Source organism: Solea senegalensis, linkage group LG3, assembly GCF_019176455.1.
Source record: "Solea senegalensis isolate Sse05_10M linkage group LG3, IFAPA_SoseM_1, whole genome shotgun sequence".
Classification (NCBI taxonomy): domain Eukaryota; kingdom Metazoa; phylum Chordata; class Actinopteri; order Pleuronectiformes; family Soleidae; genus Solea; species Solea senegalensis.
The window spans coordinates 31767779-31786094 of NC_058023.1; the positions used below are offsets into that span (position 1 = coordinate 31767779).

At 41.8% G+C, this 18316-nt stretch overlaps 4 protein-coding genes across 7 annotated transcripts; 1 reads left to right on the forward strand and 3 right to left on the reverse strand.

Annotated features, from left to right (window-relative positions):
* Nucleotides 1-720: 720 nt before the first annotated feature.
* cradd (CASP2 and RIPK1 domain containing adaptor with death domain) lies at nucleotides 721-2829 on the reverse strand. Its single transcript, XM_044020209.1, has 2 exons — nucleotides 2358-2829; nucleotides 721-1366 (listed from the first exon to the last, which is right to left on the reverse strand). The coding sequence occupies exons 1-2, from the start codon at nucleotides 2665-2667 to the stop codon at nucleotides 1011-1013; spliced, it is 666 nt and encodes a 221-aa protein (XP_043876144.1). The 5' UTR covers nucleotides 2668-2829; the 3' UTR covers nucleotides 721-1010.
* Nucleotides 2830-3620: 791 nt separating this feature from the next.
* On the reverse strand, nucleotides 3621-7910 carry socs2 (suppressor of cytokine signaling 2). Of its 3 annotated transcripts, none has more exons than XM_044020210.1 (3): nucleotides 7529-7910; nucleotides 6161-6358; nucleotides 3621-5903 (listed from the first exon to the last, which is right to left on the reverse strand). In XM_044020210.1, the coding sequence occupies exons 2-3, from the start codon at nucleotides 6285-6287 to the stop codon at nucleotides 5410-5412; spliced, it is 621 nt and encodes a 206-aa protein (XP_043876145.1). In that variant the 5' UTR covers nucleotides 6288-6358; nucleotides 7529-7910; the 3' UTR covers nucleotides 3621-5409. The 3 variants fall into 3 exon arrangements, with proteins under 3 accessions (XP_043876145.1, XP_043876147.1, XP_043876148.1); XM_044020212.1 differs by having other exon boundaries at nucleotides 7477-7531; XM_044020213.1 differs by lacking the exon at nucleotides 7529-7910 and adding an exon at nucleotides 7338-7470.
* Nucleotides 7911-7983: 73 nt separating this feature from the next.
* Nucleotides 7984-15509, forward strand: ncaph2 (non-SMC condensin II complex, subunit H2). 2 transcript variants are annotated; one of them, XM_044020201.1, is made up of 20 exons: nucleotides 7984-8354; nucleotides 9360-9479; nucleotides 9565-9666; nucleotides 9759-9826; nucleotides 9910-9985; nucleotides 10072-10128; nucleotides 10418-10497; nucleotides 10606-10781; nucleotides 10860-10999; nucleotides 11185-11262; nucleotides 11853-11916; nucleotides 12215-12316; nucleotides 12395-12439; nucleotides 13024-13094; nucleotides 13646-13748; nucleotides 13858-13950; nucleotides 14125-14174; nucleotides 14834-14935; nucleotides 15031-15180; nucleotides 15263-15509. In XM_044020201.1, exons 2-20 carry the CDS (start codon nucleotides 9372-9374, stop codon nucleotides 15398-15400), a joined length of 1803 nt encoding a protein of 600 aa, XP_043876136.1. In that variant the 5' UTR covers nucleotides 7984-8354; nucleotides 9360-9371; the 3' UTR covers nucleotides 15401-15509. The 2 variants fall into 2 exon arrangements, with proteins under 2 accessions (XP_043876136.1, XP_043876138.1); XM_044020203.1 differs by having other exon boundaries at nucleotides 10881-10999.
* A 505-nt stretch (nucleotides 15510-16014) lies between these two features.
* Nucleotides 16015-18157, reverse strand: LOC122765786 (protein SCO2 homolog, mitochondrial). Its single transcript, XM_044020214.1, has 2 exons — nucleotides 18021-18157; nucleotides 16015-17531 (listed from the first exon to the last, which is right to left on the reverse strand). Exon 2 carries the CDS (start codon nucleotides 17514-17516, stop codon nucleotides 16704-16706), a length of 813 nt encoding a protein of 270 aa, XP_043876149.1. The 5' UTR covers nucleotides 17517-17531; nucleotides 18021-18157; the 3' UTR covers nucleotides 16015-16703.
* Between the last annotated feature and the right edge of the window lie 159 nt (nucleotides 18158-18316).

Genomic DNA, 18316 nt, shown 5'->3' on the forward strand with positions numbered 1-18316 from the left:
TTTTTGTGACATGAGTCATTTCTTTTAAATTGTATTTCTTGTTAAACATTTTTATTTCATCATTTTCTTTATGTAGTGCTTTTTTAACGTAACAATTTTTTGTGACAAATTTTTGGAAACATCAGTACTTTTGTTATTTTTAATTATATTTTTTTATAGCTTGACATTTCATAAAGGTTTTTCCCAATATTTTGTAAAACTATTGGTACTTTTGTCGTCAGTACTTTTGTATTATTTTTAGAACGTCATATTTTGTAGCATATTTTGGTAACAATTTCTGCAACATCGTAGTGTTTGTATAACATTACATTTTGTAGCTTTTTAGGAGCAACAGTAATTTTCTTAATTTTTTTGCCACATTTTGTATCTTTTAACTTTTTGAAACACACACACAACACTGGTAATGTATGTAATTTTTTTCAATTTACATGAATTAACAAAAATAATATCACGTTTAATCTTCATGTTCATACGTTGATGTTTCCAAGTCTTTGTAAATGTGTCCACCCTCAGAGAGCATGCTTGCTGACCTCTGCTGGCCAAAGCTGCAAACTACAGCTGGGTCAGTGACTGCACAGGAGCAGGACGCCCCCTACAGGACGAAACGCGTCAATACACATAAACCTAGAATTACTGCAGAGCTTTTACTGATGCAGCCTGGGAAACAGAGGCTCTAATATAATATGATATGATATGATATAATAACACACAGAGTAAAAATATTCTGATATGATTTATTTGGACAAACCGTTAAGAACAGCATGATGTCATGTCAACATGTCTCCTGATGCTTTGAGGCTTTTATTGTGACAGTCTGTGTCTCTTAGCCGAAACATAGCTGAGCTTATGTTAGCTAAAAACAGCTAAAAGTAAGACAAAAGCAGGACACTTGGTCTTCTGTGACAGAACGTCCTGTAGGACACTTGATCTTCTGTCATGTCAAAGCATCCTGCTGTGACCTGTAGGACACTTGGTCTTCTGTCATTTCCTGTAGGACACTTGGTCTTTTGTCACGTCCTGTAGGACACTTGGTCTTCTGCAACAGTGCGTCCTGTAGTATCCTGTTGGATACTTGTCAGAGCGTCTTGAAGGACAGACGGGTGGACATCAGCGGCGTGCAGGGACTCTAGCAGTCTCTTTACCGTGGCTTCCTTCCCTTCACGTCGTCTCCACTGAACCAGGCCCGCTAGCGCTGCGCCGTGAGCATTGTGGGCGTGGTCAGACCGACAGCGAAACAACGCCTCCGCGGTCAAACCCAAGGCCATCAACACCAACTCCCACGCGGCGCCAAGCCGAGCCGCCAGCCGGGACAACTCCCGATCAGAAGGAACCTTCTGGAGGAAGGAGTCGGGAAGAGGGAGAACGTCTGAGGAGATACGAGTGAGAAAAACAAATCTTAGATTTCTGACTTTAATATGTTTCTGTGAAATTTATAAATCTGATGTAACCCTCGTTACAGAGGACACTTATGTGGACGGATGTTAAGAGCAGAAAAAAACAAATGTTTTTCTGACCTTCACTGACGTCATTAGTCTACAGTGACTTCAATTCTCAGTATCTGAGGGGCCGTCCCTGTCCCTGGTGTCTCTCTGGGGGACTGTCCTGGTTTGTATCGACTGATTGGACGTCAGCGTCAACAAACAAAAACAAGTACGATAAAAATACTATCACTGACCTCTGAACAGTCACCGTGACACAAGAAACTCCTTTAACCCCAGAGAGACTTGTTTGTTAAAAAGTGTCCAATAGGACAAGGACGAGAGACGGAGTGAGGGACACTACAGGCCTGAGGTCAATTACTGTATAGTCTCTTATAATCTTAGGAAACTCGCTTATTTTTAATCACAATAAATTAAAGCTGCCGTCAGTAAGCTCGTCTTTAATTGATGTAGCAGTTTTCTTGTCTCGAAAGCTTTGTTTTAGCTAGCTTGCAAATTTGGGGCTAAATGTTAGCTATTTTAGATAACATTGACTAACATTGACAAACATTTAGCTTTGTACTTTGAAAGGACATGCTAACATGGACAACACTGGGTGTAATAATCTTGGTCTTCTGAGCTCATAAAACATTAGCATTTGATGCTCGTAAAAACCATACCGGAAACACAAATCCCATAAAAATAGACCTGGAAAAAAAATCTTGTAAAAACAGAACCCGGGAAAAAAAATCTCTAATTTTACCACGTTGACATTAGGTTCACCTCATGAACGCCCCCTACAGGGGAAGTTCAGCCTGTTTGACAATTAAGTTTTCTTTGACACTGGTTTTCAGACAGGTGATACTAATCTGGTCTGATGTGACCAGATATGGTCCAGGGTTTTAAGCCGATCTCCTCCCGAGAGTATTCTGGCCTCACCTGTGGATCCGGATCTCGATGGTCCAGCTGGTTTGGTCTGGAGCTCCAGCAGCAGTTTATCTCTGACCCAGCTGAAGTCGTCCAGTGCCCGCAGAAAGCAGTCAAAGGCCCGGGGCCCGCGGCTCGGGAGCATTTCCAGCAGCCTCAGGGTCTTGAGTCTGTTGTTGGACTGAGACTCGATGTCCTCCACCTCAGACCCCGTCAGGATCTCCTCCTGGTACAGAAACGGAACTATGGAGTCACTGACCAGCAGCTCAGCGGACAGGTCCAGTCTGTGTCTCCGCAGCAGAGCTCTGTGTTCCGGCAACATGACGAATATTTGACCGCTTTTCTCATCTCTTTATTTACATCATAATTAGAACGTGAATGTAACACGCTGAAAAAACTTCCCAGCCAACTACATCTGGCTCACTGTTTATGTGTCCGACTGGAAACACGCCAGCGGAACCAATGTTCACGTTCCCCTCTCATGGGTTATTTTCAGAAACGTGTAATTTATGTCAACTTATTGTCACTCTTCAGTTTAGCACACATTTAAAATAACACACAGCACGTGTGTAAACACATACTTCAAGTTTCTTTACTTTCTCCCGGACATCCCCGTTTTAACCGTGTTTTGGCTAGCATTTTAGCTAGTAAGCGGTTGACACAAATCTGTTTTTATTAAAACACGTCGCGTTTTTGTTCAAACTAACCATAGCCTAAATTATTATAATACAGAATTGTTAAAATGAGTCACATTTTATGTCGCAAAAAATGCTTATAGTTAACCAATAAAGCATACATGTAAAAATGTATATTTTCTAATGCGGTTCGATACAGAAAACACACGGTGACTAGGTTGTGTGCAGAGGCTACAGCTTGAAGAACAATTTTAAAACAAAATTATTTGTACTTGGTTGATAAATCAACCGGAAGAACCTTATTCTGGCTACACGTTAATTGTTATTGTTCTAAAACCTTACCGTAATAAACAGGTCCACAAAGAACCTTAAGTTGACATATTTTCAAATCGAGTTATGATGATTTGTCTCCCTGCGGTATCCTGTTTGGTTTTGTTAATTACTTGGAAAAAGCTTGCTATAGCTCACACTTCAGCCGAATTTTACTGTATTAAGTAGTTTTTATTGTTTTAATTTATAATTATTAAAGCTACATTTTATGAAAAAAAATTATCATTTAAAAGATGAGAATAAAGTGTCACTTAATCACTAAAAGATGAATACAATAAGTTAAATATGAATAAATAATGAGATGATGAGGCACCATAGAAAACTTTATTAATCTCATGAGCTGATCCACATCACAGAGGCCAAGCTGCCAGTTCACTGACCGCACACTGCTGTCGGGGTCTGTGCAGCGTTGTTACAAAAACAGTGTGACACAAATCAATAAATATTCAAATAAAAAAAAAAAAAACAGAGCGGTGCCACTCCCACAGCTGATGTGTACAAACATTTATTCATCCAGCGTTACCGTGACATCACAGTGGAGGAGGGAGGAAATAAATTACCTGTATCTGCCACGATTAGGCCTCCGTAAAAAAAAAAAAAAACAAAAGAAGAAAAACACGACAAGCAAAGTCCCATTTACCTGAGCGATGGAAGAGCGACGTCAACATTGAGGACGACCTCATTACTGTACGTGTCTCAACACTAAAGGGAGGTCAAATTCATTTTAAAGGGGTAGTTCAATTTCTTTGTAGCGTGGTTTTGTAGGGCTCTGATGCTGCGTTCCATTTACATCGGAACTCAAGAGTTGCGTCACTTCCCGAGTTCAAGTCGGAAATGCCAACGTATTTCAGGCTACATTTTCTAGTATTTTGCATAAACGAACGGCGAAGCAACATAGCAATACTACGCGCACGACTAAATTACTGTGAAACAAATACAACAGAAGTGTCATTAACGGTAAACGTGAGGTTTCTGCTTGGAGTTGTAGAGTTGGAAATCCGAGTTCTGACTACAAAACGGAACGCACCATTTGTGCCAACTATGCTGTGAGCGGCCCCCTGTGCCTAGAATTGGCTTAAGACACTCAAGGTAAGTGAGTTGCTGTGACCTTGGAAATTTCCGAGTTCCGACTAACAAATGGAACGTGGCATGACTTTGTGACAGTGCCTCATACAACAATACCACTTCAAAAAAAACAAAAAACCCAAACTATCCATTTTTTCTTTCAAGGGTTCATGTTTGTCTCAAGTGAAAACAAAAGATTCACATGTGACATGTGACGAGAGTTCATACAGGAGTCAAAGATCAGCATTCACTCGTAAAACGCTGACTCCTGATGAATCTCTGCTGATAATCAATTCACTTTCATGTGGTGCAAACACGTTGTCATGTTTTCACTGTGACAAAAAAATAATATATAACATTATTCATCTTTTCATCCATCAACAGTCTTTGGAAACAAATGACAAATGGTTGGTTTAATATCGATCTGACTGGTTAGGAAACGACAGTTGACGAGATGTAAATCAGTCAACTCCATTTCTGCCAATTATTGATTTCACTCCGCTCAACAGATCAAGGACACATGAATAGTTTAATGACGTCATCCGTGAATGGAAATCAGATAAACAGAGAATATCTCCAATAATCGATCAATAACTGTTTTGTTTTTGTTGTTTTGTTTTAAACTCAACACTTTTCAGTAAACTTAATAAATTAAACGTATTTCTCTGACAGAGTTAAGACTCGTCAATAATCAAAAATTCATCTGTCGCTGTTGTCCGACGATTGATTATTGATTCCAGTGAATTTCTTCTGTCGCAGGAAACGAAACTACTGTTTGTTTGTTTTTCTCTGTTGTTGACGTTGAATTGCCTCAGACTTTTATTTTGACAAGATGATCAGGAAGTATGTGTGCAGCTCGTGTGTGTGTGTGTTTCCCGTGGTGTTAGGCGGCCTCCGCATGAGGCGCCGACCCGCCAACCTCCGCCAACGCTGCCGGGGACCTGCTGCTTGTTATTGCTCCGACCCGCCGGGTGATGCCGCCTGGTGTGAGGTCAGATGCTGTTGTGGTAAATCCACACTGTCCCGCGCTGCTGCTACACGTTGTAGGCGTAGTCACTCAAATAGTCCTTTAGCCTGTTGGGCAGCGGCAGATCCTGCACCTGCCGAGTCGTCCTGTTGATGGCGATCCGACACAGGTGCTGCAGAGACGGCGTGGTGGTGTACGCGGGTTTGATGAGCAGAAGCTGTAAAGTGCCATTAGGTGGCGTCGCTGATCGCCGAGAGTCCGCCGCCGCTGCTGCCGCCGGCGCCGCCTTGCTGCTGACGCGGGACAGCGTGACGTAGTGCTCCACCAGGTGGACCACGCTGTCAAACTGCTTCAGCTTGGGTCGCACCAGAACCACAGAGTCCAGCTTGAACTTCCCGTGTTTGTACTCGATCCGCAGGTTGGTGGGACCTGCCGAGGTCATGGCAGAGATGGTGAACAGGTAGTCCCGCTGAGAGCTGTCCCGCACCAGGAAGGTTCCCTCCGCGGCGTCCTGGAGGATCTCTTTAGCCTCAGACGCAGTCAGACTGCCCCAGTACCAGCCTGACGCCAGAAACAGAGAACATGTGAGTGGCCCAGTAACATACATACATTTGTACAACATACATATCTGTGTGTGTGTATATATATATATATATATACACACACACTGTATATTTTTATATATATATATATGTATATATATACGTATGCTGTCGATAAAGCAGCTAGCATATCTTTAGTATACTATAGACTTCGGCTTGCATATATTTGAATAGATAAGCCTTTTGTGTGTTTGTGTGTGTGTGTTGACGTCTCACCTGTGTTCTTCAGGTCTTTCATGGCTAAAGCGATGCGGCTCTCGTCCGATTCCACAGCTCTGGAGTTGTCGTCGGCTCGTCTGTTGGTCTCGATGGCGTCTGTGGACTCGGAGGACTGGCAGGTCATTGGACAGATCCGACCTTTACGCCAACAGCTGAGACATGGACTAGTTCCTCTGAGCGCTGCAGCGCCTCCTTCTGTCCCGGAGACAAACAACGGACATAGAGACTTAAACAGAACTCTTCCCCCGGATAAGATCTTTTTCTTCTTAGTTCCTGAAAAGTTCTCCGCAAACTTGACATCATAGTTTACCCAAAGTTGGTTGTATACACCAAAACGCAAGAGGTGCAATGCTACCCCCTAGAGGTCAAAGTTCCCAAAGTCAACATAAAGACGAGAGAAGATGCTAATTTCATCAAATCGGTCACACACAACACTTGAAGTTGTGAAACTTCAGAAAGTGGGAGAAGGAAGACGACTCAGTAACTTCTAAAAGCACTCGAGTCAAGCCATTGTTCGCACACACGTAGTTAGCTTAGCATTAGCACCAGTGGTGTGGTCCCCAGTTGTGTTTACTCACGTCAGTAGGAATATCAAAGTTTCATCAGTATGACGCATGAGAAGAATACAGATACATTGAATACAGATGCTTAGTATCTCGAATTAGAACTTGGTAATTGGAGCACTTTCAGGTCATAATGAATTCCATTTAATATGTAGTCAATTTAGGGCAACACACTGCATCATGACAGAGAGGACGACTGAGGACATTTGAGAGGACAAAATGTTCTGATTACAGAGTCACTTACAGCTCGAGATTAATTATTGATCAAAAGGTTCTATTACATTTTTAAACAAATTGTAAAACAAAAACAAAAACAAAAAACATGTTGTTTTAACTTATTACATAACTCAACCCCGCCTGTGAAGAAGTGCTCTTCTCTGTGCTAGTTCCTGTCTGACATGAGGTGACTGGTGAATGTGCCGAAATGAAGACAGGACGAGGCTGAGCAGCACAGAAGTAACATTAACTTACTCGAATGTTTAAAACACCAGCTGACCCGTGAGAGGATGTTACATTTGCAGAATTTATAATGGAATATGGTGTATTGTGATACGCGGTTTGACTGATGTGCGGAACTAAAGAGTGAGCTGTAGACAGGCATTGGAACGTACCGTTTTATTTCTAGGCAGGTTTGCGCATCATTGGGGGGATTAAATTGGAGGAGATTTGGGGTTTGGTTTGAGGCGACACTTCATAACACATCACACTCACACATGTAACTGTGCGTTACATGAGTGAGTGAATCCTCACCTGCTGTCACGTCACGCCAACACGATGACTGACGAAACACAAATGCACATACCCGTCTGTGTGTCACTGTGGGAGATAGTCGCCGGCCAAACCGCAGCCGCGGCGGCGTCACTTTATCCTCCACGCACGGCAGTAGCCCGACATGACGGCAGGGACGTGACGGTGTGAATCCGCCGACCCGCTCCTATGGTTCGGCTCGCTCCGGCTCCGCGTGCCCTTTCCGCTAATCGCGTGTCGGAGCCACGCGGGGGTCGAAGCGTGAACCTGTCAGTCCGAGCTGCACCGAACAACAACAATAATAATAATAACAACACACTGCTGCTGCTTCGAGCGTCGTTTCCCGCGGAGCCTCGCGCGCACCGTGTCCGTCCGTCAGTCACCGAGCTGGGGACAGCAGTGTCTACACCGAGCCGCCTCAAAACCGAGATCACCATAAACACAAAGGAGGCATTTCCAGGAACTTTCCAGGAATATGGTCACGTGGTGCAGCGAGCCGCGATTTAAGTGGTTCACACACATTCGCACGCACACATACACGCGCGGACTTACATGGGGGGTATTTCTTTAACCATAATAACACTATATAATACAACGATATACATATATAAAACTAATGACAAAATAAAGTAGCACTTGTTATAAAGTGCACTCGTTAATATGTCTGTTTACACATTGTATGTTAATGTTCAACCATCTCAAGTCTTGTTTTGCCTTTGACACTGTAACATAACGTCTGTTACCGCGTGGCACCGACAGGTGGCAGCAGCAGTTCAACATGAACACGGAAGAAGAAAGAGAGGAAGAGCTGTGGCGGGTTGTTTGGTTGTTTGCTAACTGCTAACTGCTTCCCCCCGTCCCTGACCGACGCTTTCTCACAGGTGAGTCACTTTTCTTCACTTTTAAACGTGATAACCTCGTGCAAACTTTAAGATTAAACATGATATCACTTCCTTGATGACGCAACCGTTAAATTAAGTCGTAAAATTAAGCGCGTGCACACAAAACTGTCAGTTTGAGTGACGGCGGCGTTCAACAGGTGGACGTTTAACAAATCTGTCATTTTTTATTCTCTTTTAGTTTGACGTTTCTTTTCGCGACAGCAAAAGCCAATATAAAATGTAAACGCATTAACAAGTTGCTGTGGCATATTCGGCGTATAAATCGCTACGATTAACCGTATTTTTTTGTTTTTCCACCACTTGTGAAGTTAAATCCGTTCACAGAGCGTAAGAAACTATGACAAATAACGCGTTTAAAATGTCAATCTTTGTTACATAATCCACATTTAGGTTTAAATTCACATTGTTGATAAGATTTTGTATAAAGTGAACTCAGTGGCGTCATGAGCAGTGTGCAATATGTCTTACCGATGTTTACCCGCGATTGCCAACATTTTAAACGGAGTTTGGTTCTGGGTTTGAACGTCTTCACGTTATACAGCTTTATAATCGGTCCACATATTCACAGCAATATTTTTGTACACACATTTAAAGGTATTTCATGGAATCTCAATAAATTGCCTATACGTTTGTAGTCATACTTTTGTTGTTATGAATAAATCATTTTGTAAAACCAAACGTGCATGTTCTTGCAGCCACTGTTATTGTCCATATCTTATAAACTCAGTAACATAATACAATAATAAATATATATATATGTATTTGTTATTGATGCTCATGTTTTTAAGAAATCCATCATATAAAAACACTGTGTCCAATTTATTAGGTACACCTGTGAAATAACCCATTACTGTGTTTTTATTGCCTGTCAAATTCTGTTTTTGTGTCCAAAACAATAGTTTTATCCATATTCAAAAACAAATAAAAAAAATTATAATGATACACTGTTGTGTTTTTTTAAATAATTGTGTGCTTTTTCAACAGTGGAAAAAGGCGATGGAGTCAACGGAGAGCAGGTTCGCTCACCTGCTGCAGCCGATCAGAGAACTCGCCAAGAACTGGGACGTCGATGTGGCGTCCGAGTTAAACGACTACTTGGAAGAAGTAACTTATTTATTTATTATTAAGTTTTTCTTTCAAGATCTGAGATTAAACCGTATTTCCTCCGTCGTCTTCTTCCTGTTTGCAGTTGGATGAAATGTGCATCATGTTCGACGGCGGAAGAATCCAGCTGAACTTTGCTGAGGCAGCTCTTCTGGTCCAAGGCTCCACTTGCATCTATAGCAAGAAGGTCAGACAGAAAACACACAAGGGTGAAGACAGGGAAGAGTCACTGTTTCCATGATTTTATCAGCATCTGCCTCGTGTGTGTTTGTGAGACAGGTGGAGCTGCTGCACACCCTCGTCTACCAAACTCTGGAGTACATCAACAACAAGAACAAGAATCAAGAGTACAAAAGGGGGGGAAAACAAGTATTAATGTTGTGGTTTGTGTTTACGAAGCGTCTCTGACACGTTTGTTTTTCCTCCTCAGACGTAACAAGCAGTCGTCAGAGTCTCAGAATGTCGACTCAGCCATCAGTCAGAGCGATGCCGATGATATAGATGTGGTACGGAAACGTACACATGAAGTTTATTTAACCTGATTTACTCGTTAAATGATGATGATGATGATGATGATGTTTTCCTGGTGCAGTTTACTGTCATGGATGCCGAGGCCTCGGCGTACTCACTGAAACCTGAAGGCAAAACGGTAAATGAAAAGTGTTACAAAATCATTATTATGTTACTAGATGTTCACCTGTAGTTTAACTGTAGTTTATCTGTCTCCTGTTGCTCCTCTCAGACAATGGACATGTTTCCTCTTCCTCAGTTTACCTGTAGTTCACCCGTAGTTTACATGTTGTTCATCCGTAATTAACCTGTAATTCACCTGTGGTTTCCTCTGTAGTTTACCTGTTGTTTCCTCTGTAGTTTACCTGTTGTTTCCTCTGTAGTTTACCTGTTGTTTCCTCTGTAGTTTACCTGTTGTTTCCTCTCAGGCAGTGGAGGTGGTTCGTCTTCCTCCTGACGCTCTAGTTACTCCGGGATCTTTTGAGAAGAACAAATTTCCTATGATCAGGTCAGACTCCACATAAACCCTGTCCTTTCAAAGTAAAAGCTCACAGACGGAGACATTTCCGTCCTCTTGTCCTCCCATTCACTGTGTGTGTGTGTGTGTGTGTCTCAGTCTGAAAGGTGAGGTCTTCTGCAGTCTGAAGGATTTTAAGATGAACCTCTTCTTCCCTGGAGAAAAAGGTCAGATCTTCCTCACATACGGATCCAGGAACCAGGACTCGCATCTGGATCGGGTTCCAAATCTGGATCAGGATCAGGATCTGGATCATCGTCAACAGGAAGAACAAGGTAAAACCTCAACATCACGTATGTATCCGAGGACGCTCTTTCACGTGTCATCTCCTTGCATTGACCACGTCTGTCCAGGTGTTTTGGCTCCGCCCACAGGAGACGCCACAGTGGGCGTGGCCATCGTGGAAGACTGTGGACACGACGGCGACTTTGTCCCTTTAAACGATGTCATGGATGTGGACCAGGAAGCTGAGGAACACGTGGAGCGGCAACAGGTCCCACCTCATAATCCAGTTTATCAATAATCTGATCAATTTAGTTTATTGACAAAATGCTGCGTTCAGGTGATGTTATATTTCGTGGGAAAATGGAGTTTGACCGTTTTTATACCTTTACCTAAATACATTGATAGATTGTCAGATACTAATTGATTTACAGGTGAATTTTATTTTTGTCTCAGGCTCAAAGTGACGGACGAATGATCCGAGAAAGACGTCAAGTACAGACGGACAAACAGAGAGAAGAGACGCCGCCCGCTGTACGTCACATCACACTGATCAATAACACTTTATCAATACTGATCAAAACTGATTTCTGTTTTTTTTTCTATAAGTCTCTTTATATTTATTTTATATACTGATATTTCATGTTTTTCTTTAATATTTTTATCTGTCAAAATGTTCTTCAATACTGTTGAGTATGTGTTTTTTTTTGGTTCTGTCATGATTTTATTTAGAAAATATTAAAAATAAATATATATATATAAATATATTATAATATAATAAATAAATATTAAATACAAATTTAATTCCTGCTGTCACTATTTTTAATATATTTTTATAATTCAAAAGTTTGACTTTTTTAAATTTTAAAATATTAAAAAACTTATTTTACACTTATTTTTGAGTATTTTTTTCCCGACATGATTTAATATTTTAAACATTCTCTGTACCTTTTTATTTTTTCCTGAAAATACCTTTTTTTTTTCTCCCTGAAAACAAAATGTTATAAAAAAATTTTCTTTATATTGTTATTAAAGTCTTTTATTATAACTTTTAATTTTATTTTTCAACGCACCACACATTGATCATGCTTATTAAAAATGAAGATATTTTTTTTGTGTTTCAGGTGAATGTGTGGATGCTTCATGACCCGTACGTTTATTTCGGGGAGGAGAAACCGCTAAAAACAGGTTGACCTGAAAATTACCGATTCTTTTATCGATTCATTTGAACTTTTTGACTTGTTTGGTCCATAAAATGTCTAGAAAAATGGTGAAAGTGTTTGTATTTCCAAAGAAAACCTTGTAAATATGTTTTCAAATGTCCACAAACGTTTGTAAATTTTTTAGTTGCAAAGAAACTAGAAAACATTCACATTTACGAAGCAGAAATATCTGAAATGTTTGTTTTAGTTATGGAAAAAACATAGCATTAATTTAATAATCATTTAGTCGCTGCTGACGCTGAGGTCTTGTTTTTCTTCTTCAGGAAAATCTTACAAAGTTCCCAACGGCCTGGACGACAGAGGGAAGAGGAAACGGAAACAAGCGCCTGCGCTGCAGGACTTCAGGAGCTGGTTCACAGGAACCTGTAAGAACAGAACTGGATCTGGATCTGGTGTGTCTGAACATTTCAATTTTACTGAATGACTGCTTTTGTGTTTTCCAGTCGATCCTCCAGAACACAAACTGAGACATGGACCCACGTTCACAGGTTTGTCTTTTTAAGTCTCCATTGATTCAAGAACGTTTGTCTGTCCAGCTTTGAAGACCACGTTTATACTCGTATATACGAGACAGAGACGAGACGGACCGCTTCGACAGTCGTTGCGTCCACCATTGAGCGTGTCACAAGAGCAATTCCACCTTAAATCGTTTGGGGGCAGTATAGAGTCAATAAAGTTAAATCACAGGAAAATGGTAAGGTTTGGGACGTATACGTCAAAATATACGCATATTTTGACATATACGACCAATATGCGACTTTGGGGGAGCAATGATGTCATAGCCCCGCCTCTTGCTAATGTACTCGCTGTCGCCATCTTTCTGTTTGGAGTTTTTAACATGCTCATGCGCATGCTCCACATCTTCTACAGCACCACACTCAGGCCTGGAATATGTACTGCAGCATTTAGAGGGTTTCGTGACATCTCTTGAAGCAATGTTCACTGTTGTTTTTGTTAATATTTATTACAAAAGTGTAATAAATTAATTTCCTTGATTCTGAATATTTGTTTAATTTGTTTATATATAAATCTTTTGATAGTATTTATATGTAAATGAAGCTTCCTGTTTCAGACCTGAACTACATATTCCTGAACACAATGAAAGAGAAACTGAGGAGTCAGAGGAGGATCTTCAGGAGAACAGTAAGATTTCTTTATTTCCCATTTTTAAAATGTTCATTCACATAATAATTATTCATCACAAAAAAAGAAGTCTGACTGTCAGATGGAGGGACTTTACTTGCTTTACTGTGAACCTTTGTGAACCTTAATGAATTGGTTTCTGCAGTAAAACACAAACACACACAGGCTGTTGAATGTCCTGATTCCTGGAAGTCTACTGATGTCAGCTGACGCATAACAACCTAATGTGCGTCAGCAGGAAGTGACGGAGGTCACATGATGCTCTTTGACTCCAATTATTTTCACATGCTCAGAGTTAACAACGAGCAACACTTTTTTATTTTAAAATTTCTTTTAAAAAAAATGTAAACCCAAGGATTCCTACATTTAATTTTGTTTAATCCAATGAAATCCAATGCTTTAAACTGTGACATTAGCAAGTTTTTTTTTCCACTGGTTGATGATGTGTGATGTCACTGGGGGTGTGGTCAATGGTGTGTGATGTCACGGGGTGTGGTCAATTGCGTGCGATGTCACTGGGGGTGTAGTTGATGGTGTGTGATGTCACTCAGGGCGTCATGGTCTCCGACGAGGAGCTGAAGAAGACTTTGCTGCAGCCCGAGGAGGAGGGGGCGGAGCCTGTGGATGAATTCAGACACGCTGACCTGTTGTTGGGTAAAAAAAGAAATAAAAGACTACAGACTGAAGTGACACTGAACTGCTCGCAGCTGCGACATCTGAACAGGTGAATTAAGTTTGAATGTTTTCAAACTTTATTTAAAAGGCGGAGGCGACAACGACAACTCGGACAGCGAACAGGGGGCGTTTCCTGACGACTTCCCAGCTGAGTTTGGAGGAGGAGACGACATCTCGCCAGGTAAAGTCACGTTCACTGACACCACAGGTGTAAAATAACATCAGCATGAACACTGACTGAGCCAAGCTTTAATGTAGCGTTCACCGACACGCTGTTAAATCAAGGCGCTTAAATTATAAAATGTTCAGTTTTGTTTTAGTTAGTGTGTGTGTGTGTGTGTGTGTGTGTGTATAGATGCTCACAATGAAGACCTGAGTTATGAAGACCTGGTGAGGCTACGGATTGTAAGTTCATGAATCTTTTAAATATTGTTTCCGTCCATTGAACGTGAAATAAACTCGCATTAAGCAACACCTTCATTTTCTGTTTTTCCACAGTAAATCGATTTTTAATAAAATCTGTTTTTACTGACATCACAGACTCAGAAAAAATATTTTTATTTCACTTAAACTTGCTCTCGGAAATGTCTTGTTTTTGTTTATTTGTCATCTAACTAGCCTTTTTAAGTGATTTTTCAGCTAAGTTTAAGCTAACCTTTAGCTGTGTTTTATTTGAATCCCAGCTAAGGTTTAGCTAATTTTAAGTCAGCTTTTTTTTTTTATTTATTAAAATTAAAAAAAAATAATTTTGAACTAATGTTTATCTAAGTTTAAGTTAATCTTTAGCTGCCATCTGTTTACCTGTGTAACCTTTAGACGTCTTAGCTACTTGCTAACGTGAATCTGTGTTTTTTAGCGATCTTTATGCTAAGCTAAGTTTTTGTAATCCATTTCTGTTCTGCAGTGAACTAGAAAAACCTTAATTGAACATTAGATGTTATTTATATCAAAATCTGGGGACAAAGAACATTTGTTTAAATGTATTCCTTATGTCAAAAATTAGTTTATTAATGATCTCGTGTGAAGGATTATTAATAAGTTTGTATGAAACTGTTGTCGTGCAGGAGCAGCTGGTGGTGAACTGTCAAGGTTACACTCAGGAGACGGAGCTGTCCCGCAGAGTCAAAGAATGGGAGGACATGATCCGTCCTGAGCTGGCTATGCAGGTCCAACACTGTCCACATACTATCCTTACACAATGTCCCCTCCTGTCCTGGTGTCAGACCCTGACAGACGTCCTCTCTCTCTCTCTGTCTTTTAGGAGGAACGTCCAATTTTTGACATCCATGATTACGGAGACAGAATCGTTGCAGCGCTGGGCAGCGTGGGAAGTCGCCAAGAGTTCTCGTCCATCGTTCACGGGCTGGACAACTTCGAGGCCTGTAAATACATGCTGGCTTCACTGCAGCTGGTAAGTTACACACACACACGCGAGATGTCTTTGTCCTCAGAGACGCGTGTCCTCTCTCACAAACGTCTTTCCTGCATCTCAGGCGAACGACAACACGGTGGACGTGGACAGCGCCGAGGGTCTGGAGGACAGCTTGGACTCCATGGGACTGACACTGCTCAGTCTCCACAGAGCGGCGGACAGATTCAACCAGGACGAGTTTGGCGTGACGACAGCGTGAGTGATGAGACACGGGTCAGAGACGCGTCCCTCTTCATCACTGTGTCTTTGATCATGTCTGTCCCTGTGTAATATGTTGGTGTGACTATATAAAAAAAATGTAAATGGCTGATGATGGTTTGTTTTAAGTCTCTTTAAAACAAAATCAGATTCACTTCATTTTCTTCACAAACAACAATTACAATCAGAGGGACAAATGTTCGTTAATAGACACAAAACTGTTTGACTGCTGTTTTGGTCCTTAAAATGTCTGAAAACCAACTATACTATAAGTTTTAATTTTTATTTTTTTTGTTTTATGGAGCAAAGATGGAGCAGGAAATATTCACACTTAGGCTGAAAAACTTGTTTTAGTTGTTTAAAACAAAACACTGATGAGTCTTTATCAGTCGGTTTGAGTGTGTCTTTTTTCCAAAATGTTTTAGCTTCTCAAAAATGTCCTCTGGTTTCTTTGCTCCATAATACAAAATAAATCATTACGTTTATTTTTTTTGGTTTGTGGACAAAACAAGACATCAATAAATCAGAATTTAGAAACCGCCAATCAACATTTTTGGACATTTTAGGGACCAAACGAATACCAAAAACATTTAATAATGAACCATGACGTGGTACGCAGTACTTTTTTTTTTATTAAATTTTTTTCACATACAATGTTACACTCTGCTTATATCCTTTTATTTTCCACACAGCTGAAGTAGCTTTGCGAAGCATTTACGTGATATCTGGAGGTTTTTCAGGAAACGCAATGTCCAACACAGAGTTAGTTCTTGTAAATCCTGCCCCACATTTTTTTCAATCACAAACTTTCAATTTCAACCCTGTGAAAGCACAGAAACCCTGGATGAGATGATCCAGTCAAGATGCCCGACCACATACTTAGCGTTTAATCAGAAGATTTCATGGACAAGATTCCCGGGATTTGGGATCTCAAAGAACTTGAAGGCGGAACGTCGGCGGCGTCAGTACACAAGATTCTGCTCACGCCCCCATTTGCTGTTCAGTGGTAAATGTCTAACTTGTTAAACTTGTGAAATTGGGAAGACTGATGCCTCCGATGACACATCTGATAATCCCTCACAGTACAGGTTAACTTGGCCAGATAATCTGTTCAACCCGGCCTAAAATCAGAAGACACCCACGATTGTCGGAGGGACATTGACATTTTGCAACCATCTTGTAACTCCTCAGGAAAAAGTTTACTGTCATCAGTTCTTTTTCCAACCATCTGAGTCGCCCCCTAGTGGTTATTCAATATAGGCTCATTTCCTGGAACAGTTTTTCATTCTGAGGTCTTGACGTGTTTAGTGGATCTGCCCCAGCGGGACATATGTCCTCATGTGGTTGCGGACGCTCTCAGCGATCTGGTCCTCGTCTTTGGTTCGGTTGTAGTAGTCCAGGAAAAGTCCATCAGGACTGATGAGGTAGATCAGAATTGTATGATCTACGATGTAGTCCCCGTCCTCGTCTTTGGGTCCGGCGCTGGCGTACACTCTGTAGTCCCGCCCCGCCTCTTTCACCTCCTCTGGTGTCCCCGTCAGTCCCATGAGGCGCGGGTGGAATTCCTGCACGTACCGGGCCACTGCCGCCACGTCGTCCCTCTCCGGGTCCACGGTGATGAAGAGCGGCTGCAGCCGCGGCAGGGACACGTCCCGGTCCAGCTCAGTCACCACGGCGCTCAGCTTCTCCAGCTCCTCGGGACAAATGTCAGGGCAGTGAGTGAAGCCAAAGTACAGCAGCACCCAGCAGCCCTGGAAGTCCTGCTTGGTCCTGCGCTGCCCCCTGTGGTCCAGGAGGCTGAAGTTCCCCTTACCTACTGCCACCTGCTGCAGCTGCTCCATGCGCTGCCGCCGCAGCTTCTGCTGCTTCTCCTCGTACACGTACCAGCACGTGGCCAGAGCGCCGCCGCCAAACAGCAGTGTCACCACCAGACGAGTTCTGAGCGTCAGCTTCTTTGCAGAGGAGTCGGATGAGTCCCGGCCGCGAGACAGGAAACGCCGCTGAAGGTGTCCACGCGGTCTGAGGTGAGTCACTGACGTCATAGGGGGTGAGGACAAGGGCGTGTTCAGGACGAGAGGAAGACGCAGGCGTCCCACAATGCCCCGCAGCAGTGACATGGCTGACAGAATGTCCTGTAACAGAAGCGTCACAGGAAATCAGACTTAAAAGTAAAGGGGACAAAGTTTTTTAAAACTTTCACAGTACAAGTATCAAAGGATGTTTTTTCAAAATAAGATAAAAAAAGTAAAATTATCAAGTGGTCAGACTTTCAAAGCAAAAGCCCTCTGTTATTTTGTACTGTTTACCTGTTTTACTGACTAGACTGATTTTTCATTCTTGATTATTGATGCTTTATCTGATTAATTATCTTGTCTGTTACAAAACCAAACTTGTTTTAAAATTTAAAAAGCGGAGAAAATCTGATCAATAAATTCTACATTTAAATCCATAACGATCGAAACTGTCCCTTCACTCTTACCTATCCTCAGCCGCGTTCACGGTCCGTCATTCAGCAGAGATGATTCTCACGCGTGTCCCGGAACTAACGAACCACGAACACGGCGTGGTTTTGGTAAAACACCAGAAACACGCCCAGGGGCACTCGCTTATCTAGTACTTACCGTTTTTTTTCGTGGTCTTTTTCGTTCGTTATTTATAACGTTGTTTAAAACGTGCAATGACCGCAGCGTTCGCACCGCACCGCCTCTGTGACCGTGGGACTGCCGGTTCTGAAGAAGCACGTGACGGAATTCGAGCGTTTAACTGGTCGAGAGTCATGTCAGCTGAATTTGACAGACCGGAACTGACCGTGCACTGTTTCCGGAACGTCCCCCGCCGGGTCTGTTATGTACACGTCTGAAATTGATATAATCGATATAAAAATAATGCAGTTTTATTTAAACGCCACCAAATTAGT

Coding starts and splice junctions, on each gene's coding strand:
- cradd (XM_044020209.1), bottom strand. CDS start 2,667: ATGTTGCCGGAACACAGAGCTCTGCTGCGGAGACACAGACTGGACCTG. Junction 1,367..2,357: donor ATCGAGATCCGGATCCACAG/GTGAGGCCAGAA, acceptor GTATCTCCTCAG/ACGTTCTCCCTCTTCCCGAC.
- socs2 (XM_044020210.1), bottom strand. CDS start 6,287: ATGACCTGCCAGTCCTCCGAGTCCACAGACGCCATCGAGACCAACAGA. Junction 5,904..6,160: donor GAAAGACCTGAAGAACACAG/GTGAGACGTCAA, acceptor TTCTGGCGTCAG/GCTGGTACTGGGGCAGTCTG.
- ncaph2 (XM_044020201.1), top strand. CDS start 9,372: ATGGAGTCAACGGAGAGCAGGTTCGCTCACCTGCTGCAGCCGATCAGA. Junction 9,827..9,909: donor AACAAGAACAAGAATCAAGA/GTACAAAAGGGG, acceptor TTTCCTCCTCAG/ACGTAACAAGCAGTCGTCAG. Junction 10,782..10,859: donor TCGTCAACAGGAAGAACAAG/GTAAAACCTCAA, acceptor ACGTCTGTCCAG/GTGTTTTGGCTCCGCCCACA.
- LOC122765786 (XM_044020214.1), bottom strand. CDS start 17,516: ATGTCACTGCTGCGGGGCATTGTGGGACGCCTGCGTCTTCCTCTCGTC.